The 7,027-nt window shown below is 34.5% G+C and overlaps 1 protein-coding gene across 1 annotated transcript; it reads right to left on the bottom strand.

Moving 5' to 3' along the window:
- Positions 1 to 1,113: 1,113 nt before the first annotated feature.
- LOC113355990 (protein ECERIFERUM 3-like) lies at positions 1,114 to 7,027 on the bottom strand. Its single transcript, XM_026598980.1, has 10 exons — positions 6,327 to 7,027; positions 6,012 to 6,238; positions 5,653 to 5,891; positions 5,299 to 5,518; positions 4,272 to 4,653; positions 3,726 to 3,833; positions 2,475 to 2,681; positions 1,899 to 2,009; positions 1,600 to 1,773; positions 1,114 to 1,486 (listed from the first exon to the last, which is right to left on the bottom strand). The coding sequence occupies exons 1-10, from the start codon at positions 6,375 to 6,377 to the stop codon at positions 1,331 to 1,333; spliced, it is 1,875 nt and encodes a 624-aa protein (XP_026454765.1). The 5' UTR covers positions 6,378 to 7,027; the 3' UTR covers positions 1,114 to 1,330.

The following is a 7,027-nucleotide window of genomic DNA, read 5'->3' as shown; positions in this document are numbered from 1 at the left end:
CACTATTGGCATCAAAGCAATTTACAAGATATTGAAATAATCATTATCGAAACATTCAAAGTCTTACAGCAAATGATTGTATCACACAAACCATGTAAGATGTTACTCGGCAATTTTCTCATGATATAAGATGAACTTGGTCGAAGTGAAAGCTTACCAACACATATTTCGAGAAATATGTAAGAGAGATATACTCAGATCGAAATCTCAAATGTGTGTAGAGAAAAATATATCGTAACACGACTTATGTCTCAATATAGGAGATAGAGTAGAAATAGACTTTCCAAGTGATAGATGAGTTTAAGTCTCCACATACCTTTTGCCGATGAAGTTCCACAAGCTCTCCTTAGTAGTTCTTCGTCTTCAAGTGATAAGCGCCGTGAAGTCTAAGCTCAACTACACAAACTATGTCCTAGTCCGGGACATCTATAAATAGGCTAGAAATCAAGACTTATAGTTTTGATCACTAACATTGACAAACATTCTTGAGATAGCAACGCATGCGAGTTCGACCGAGCAGTGCTCTAACAATGTCAATATTACAAATTCACAACAATGTGGCATCAGGTAGGTTGACTTCATGCTTAAGTACTAGTTTCAGAAGTGTTCGTTCTCTTTCACAATGTAGCCTATGCCACACTAGCTTCTCCGACCATATGGAATTATTATCATGTTATTAATAGATATATGAACTTATATGTAGCAAATATCTTCTTATAAAATAGGTTATTTTTATTTTTGGCTTTGTGAGTTCTATGCATGATGAAATCTTGGGTTCATTGTAGAACCGACGCTTGACTCTATTGGATTTACATTAAAAAAAAACCTCAAATGGTTGATGAAAGTATATTTCCTTTATAAATATTTCCAACCATCAACAAATTTCGATTTAAGAATCAATTGTAAATTCTTATGATCTAAACATATCAGTATCTCTCGGTTCAGAGTGACAAAAATAACTAAACGATACCATAAAACTAAGTGTTGCAAATTATGGGTTTTTTTGTCTTTTCTTTTGAAGTTCAAGACTTGTAACAACTAGCCTCAAATATAAGAATCTATCTTCTAATAACCTATGTTTGTTAATGGTGGAATAAACTTGACCATAAGAACTATGAAGAGCCGTAAAAGAATATTTTATTTGCATTCTTTCTCTTCTTTTTATTGATTGATTTTCAGCGTACATATATTATTATCACTATATTGCTAAAAACAAATGGCATATTTCATCTTTTCAAGTATTGATGATGAAATTTATACGTTGTACTTATAAACAAGAATTTGATCGAAAAAACATAAGTATGAGTGAAACAATACAAATTCAGAATAATTAAACAGGCTTTAAATCATGTTTCATGGCAGCCTCCCACACCAAATCAATTCTATCAACATCAATAGCTCCCACTTCGTGATGTGTCCAGCCTTCTAGACTATGAACCACTCCACCTGCATGACATGCATGTACGATTCCTCTTCCCATTGTATACTGCAACCTCAGATGATAAATTCAGATTATTTACAGAACATCTCAACATTTACTCAATAAGCATGCATATGTTGACATGATATTAAAGAAAAAAAAAGATGTGCTAAACGTACCTCGCATGTTCCTAAACCTTCCACATCCTCAGGTAGTTTCATAGCTGCTAAAGCGCTGTAGGTACAGTTTCTTCGCACGGCAAAGATCGGCGGGACAACAAACTGATGGAAATGAGTTCCTGGTGGTGCCCATTTTTGTTCTCTCGGAGTAATCCATTTACCAACGATCCATGTCTGCTCATGCCAATTTCACCTCAACTTTTTATGAACTAATAATACACGTAACCTATTTATTTATTTTTTTCTTTGCTACTCAAATTTCACTATTTGGAAAAAATGCTAAACGAAGTTTACCATACCTTACAATTTTGGGCTGCTTGATACTTGGTGACTTGTACCAAATAACCCTGCAATTCCTTGTCTGCTTCTCTTTGAATGCTTTCAAATCTTTCTTTAGACAGAGTTAACATCTGAAATCATATACATTACGAAACAAAGTAAGGAGTTTGTAAGAAGCTCATGAAAATAGAGACACTTTAGTAAGGATTATTTGGTTTTTGGTACTTAGGTTTTGATCATAACCAGGATTTGGTCTAATATTTGTCCAACATTTGGGTTTGGTCAGTAGACCAACTTTGACCTGCGTTGACCACGTTAAACCTTGAATTATGTTAAGTAATTAAAACTAGACTTAACCAAGTCAAAGTAAGTCAACGTTGGTATTTAGACCAAACATAAAGGCTGGACAAATATTAGATCAAACCCAATTTTCAGCCAAAACCTAAGTACCAAAAAACTAAATAACCCGTTTAGTAATGCACTTTGGCGGACCTTCCTATAACCGGAGTCAATGTGTGTCATCAGAATTCAAAGGCAGTTATGGAAAGTTGTGCAAGAACTACAAAAACACTACTATGAGATGAGATTGGGCTTACCAAGACACGGATTCTTTTTCGACAAAGGTAAAGAGCAATGGCCCTTCCTAGCTTGGATGTGGCTCCAGTAAGAAAAACCTCCGTCACATCACTCTTGATCTCGTTAAGTATGACAGCCGCTGTTAATGTGTTCCCATGAACGACTCGTACTTTGAGATCCGGATGCTTCTTCACGAACAACGTACCTCCACCATTAAGAGCTTCGTTCTATATTGTCATCATCAAATCGACAACACTGTTAGTTTCACATACAAATATTTGATCATTATCAAATTGACAACACCGCTTTAAGTTTACATCCTCTTTACGTCAAAGCTAGTGGGAAAAGACAGATGTGAGATTCACATGCTTAAATACTGTACACTACACCAGCCAAGGCCAGTTATGAAGGCTCAGTTACATATTTGATGCCACTAGCTAGACCAAGTGTGTCATGTCCTATGTTCTTTCAACATAAATATATCTTGGGGATAATACGTGGCTCTTGTGCATCCTTGACTTTGAGGCTGCACACTTTACTTACAAGAACCACGACTATCATAAAGAGTCCAAAGGCGATTTAATGAATGTTAATTTCTTAATCCGTACAATGTTGGTGACACTAGCACGGTTGCCCTAATATCTAGGTAACTAGATATTATTTTGTGCAAAAAACGATTAGAAAACAAGCAGTCTAGTTGCCACTAGTTTGTTGGCGCCGGATTGTAACATATTTTCAATCATTTATTTTCCTAGTGAAGCTATAAAGATAAATTTTTCACATTAAACGGATCTAAAATTGGTCATTTTTTAGAAAATGAAGAAGAAAGGTTAACATATCTAAAGAACCTTCAAGAGTGATTAACAACACCAAAAATCAGTGTCTAAGCTGGTTATTCATAGTTTCATCCTCTTTATGGTTATTGTCATAGTTTGAATCTTAGTCTTCTCAACCCTCACTCAACTTTGCAGTACCCTCTACCTTTAATAAAACAATAAATATGCAATTTCATGTCTTGTTCTTCCTCGAGAAGTCTACTATGTTTCAATCACAGGAGTATGTGGGGGCAAAACTAGACATGGACTAGTAGGGCTAAGTCTGGTGTGGATGGGGCGGTTTGCCGAGTGGCTTCCAAGGCCTGATTATTATGCATTATTCCAAAAAAAAAAAAAGAAAGAATCCGAACTGTTTTTTTTTTTTTTAAATTATTGTTCCCCTCACAGTGATATTGAGTTAGTGAAGCATGATAAAAAACAAAACAAAAAACAGACCTTATTCAATGCGGCAAGACTGATGACCTTGACTCCGAGCTTATCAGCTCTAAGGATTGATTCTTCTATTAGGTTATTGATCCCATCTTTTGCCGATGGTATGAAGTACTGCAAGGGACAAGCAAAATGCATAATAAAATGAATTACGATGCTAATTCGATGGTGGTTTAAAGCAGATATAGATTTGTATTTACGAAAAATGGGTGATTTATCCAAATATTTTTAAAACATGATTCAAATGGACGAGTAAAAATTATTACGGGTGAAATGGACATCAAAAAAATAGTAGGATGAAACTGGATTCATCCTGGCTTAAACTTAAAAAATAGCAAGGATGAAACTGGATGCATCCTGATGTAAATTAAAAATAAGAAAAAGTATTTAAAAATGGGTAGGATGAAACTGTTTACATCCTGACTATTTTTACATTTTTGTCCATTTAAATAGTATCAAAATTTAAATGTCCTTTTCACCCAAAAATTGATGATTTTGGTCTTTTTAACCAATTTTGTGTTGTATTTATGCATTGGAAATTTTGAAAAATACCTGAAAACCAAATCTAGGAACGGTCCATGTTTGGTGAAATTTCCCTCTCAGGTTGTAGAAAGACACGAAGAATGTCTTCGAAAAAACCCACATGACAAGCATCATCGTGAAGGCTACCGGCCAGATTGGCAAGAGAACCAACCTGAACCTGTACGGCACGGAATTGACTGACCGAAAAGAAAACGGTACGTGCATTGCAGCACTCACGTCCACCACATGAGCTAAAAATACAAAGTCCGGCACTTTCGTCCCATTCAACCCTGAACTTGTTTGTCTGTGCAACTCCCAGGACTTGCTATTTACTGTATTTCCCAGTGCATCAAATAGTGGCATGAATAGACAGAAATTGGTATCTTTTTCCTTGTGGTGCAGGCTGTGGTATCTGTATTATCCCAATCAACAAAACATAAGGGAGTTAGATCAGTTAAATGTCTTAACAAAAGTATATATAATTAATTAGTTCAAAAACATGCATAATGAGCTTGTTTGAATCTTAGATGGATAACATGTGAAGTTGCGTGACGGTAGAGAATGAAAATGAACATGTTTTATTTTTGGCGAAGAATGAATTAAACAGTCTATTTTGCGCTACGATACAGTCAGGATTGAAAATAAGAGAATTAATTCTCATGCGTAAACGCAACTGGATTTTAAGAGAACATATATGACAAGTTAGGGGCCTCTGTCCAGGCTCGGTTCCGCACCTGAGTGTAAGATATTAAATACTTATATAAATGATTAGACTAAAATCTGGGTTTTTATTAATTTTAGGAGAGATATGTATAGTTCAATCTGAATCTCATAGAGGTCGTTTTCTATGCCATTCATTGCATCTGAGGAGAGGAACATGGAGATGGTATGAGTTAACCGTACGGTTTTTATACTAATATCGATAAAACAGATTATGAACAGCAACGCTTACCAATATTTCAGCCATAAACACATGAATACGCAGTCCTAATAAATTTATAGCTATCCATTTCTAGCAAGACGATTGATTTTTAAACCTTCTGAGAAGAATACTTACGTGGGAGTGTATAGAATGTATCGTAAGAATGGAAATAACTCGAAAATCCATCCCGGAACGATTTCTACGTTGCAATGACCGAAACCTCTCACGAAATCGAACATTAAAATGTACCCGAATATCATACTTTTCGATCCGAATCCGGACGCAAGTGGTCCTATAACAGGGATTACAATAATCATACTCAATATGATATGTTCCAGAAATGTACCAGAGCCAACTGCGACAAACAAGACACCAAGAAATTAAGATTTTCAGTACTGATATGATGATATTGTTGTAAGTAATAAATAAAGAAGCGCTAAAGGAAATTAAATAGGTGAGAATTCCAAAAAACAAAAACTGCATTCTTACCTGTAAAAGACTGTGTCACTGAAGACTTATGGTGAAATGAATGATATTTAGAAAAGAAATAATCATTGTGGAAAAGATATCTGTGAAGAAAATAATATAATGGTTCTGATATTCCTATGTGAAGTAATATTGTAATCAAAAATCCAGTTGAATTCCATGTCGGGAGGCTACTATATTCATCGAAAAATTTGTATCCGCCAATTGCAGCCATTATTCCTTGAAGGATTATGAAATTATCCCTGTTTCATTAAAAAAATATATATTTAGTTACTACATATCATAAATTCAATACATATTCATAATATTATGGAATTATTTCATTTGCAAGAACCGGACGGTAAAGAAATATGTGTAAATACCAGTTCCATTCACGGTCGATTTGTTTGAAGTCGACGCCACGGTGATCGATGAGGCGCGTACGAGTAAAGAATAACATATATGAGAAAGTGAACCAGAATTGATACATAACTGGTCTAAGAGAACACAGAATCAGTAAATGAAAACACCATGTTGACGATGAATTATCATCCATTTCAAAATTCCTCGAGTAGTAGAGTTTTGCAAGCAGAGGTCCATATATCAAATACTGCTTTCAAAACAAGAATATCAAAATGTTAAATTCACAAAATGAAAAACGAAATTTATATGAAGCAAAAGTATGATATAGAACATACCTTGAGACTTCCTAGGTATTCCCATGGCCAAGTTGACAAAGGGGCAACCATTTTTATTATATACAGTATATATATATATATTGATTATTAAGGAATCAAGAATAACATCAAATCTTCTTGGTGTTCTTCTTTTTGAGACCAACAATGTTGACACTTCCAATAACCTTTATAATAATTGAAAAATTACCTCTCCAGATCCTAATTCTCTAGTTGTTATTATCTTTTTGTATGCATTAGTGCTCAATTCATAAATGAGAAGCTTGAAAAAGATCTATAAACTACTTCCACTAAAGAGTTTACAAACTAATTGATTAAGAAAGATTGAAACAAAGAAGAGAAAGAAAGAAATGAAGATTTTGAGTCTTTTTTCAACTACTTCTTATCATAATGACTATCTTTGTTGCTAGTTCCTTCTTCCTTTCTTCCTGCTTCTTCTTCTTCACTTTTTTTTTTTTTCCTGAACCTCTTCTTATATAGCTTTCACCAAAAAAGTGTATGTTGTACTAAGCTATCTAGTAGTATCTATTAGATAACCCCTCTTCTTCTTTCTTTCACGCAATGAAAAATATGTCATAAGTAATTATGGTGCAATAATATCTAGCAATCCACATGTGAAAGCAAGATTTCTAAAAGATGAACTTGGTGGCTAGAGGTGTGGAAGACAAAAAAGGAAGAAATGCATGTAAGAGGTAGAGTTGAGT

Source organism: Papaver somniferum, chromosome 3, assembly GCF_003573695.1.
Source record: "Papaver somniferum cultivar HN1 chromosome 3, ASM357369v1, whole genome shotgun sequence".
Lineage (NCBI taxonomy): Eukaryota > Viridiplantae > Streptophyta > Magnoliopsida > Ranunculales > Papaveraceae > Papaver > Papaver somniferum.
Note: the sequence above shows the minus strand (reverse complement) of the source record. Positions and strands in the feature narration are given on the sequence as shown.

Excerpts from the sequence above, each read along its gene's own strand:
- LOC113355990 (XM_026598980.1), bottom strand. The coding sequence starts at position 6,377 with ATGGTTGCCCCTTTGTCAACTTGGCCATGGGAATACCTAGGAAGTCTC. Across the intron at positions 5,892-6,011 it reads ATCGACCGTGAATGGAACTG|GGATAATTTCATAATCCTTC; the intron begins GTATTTACACAT and ends TTAATGAAACAG. Across the intron at positions 3,834-4,271 it reads TTCCTAGATTTGGTTTTCAG|TACTTCATACCATCGGCAAA; the intron begins GTATTTTTCAAA and ends TGTCCCTTGCAG.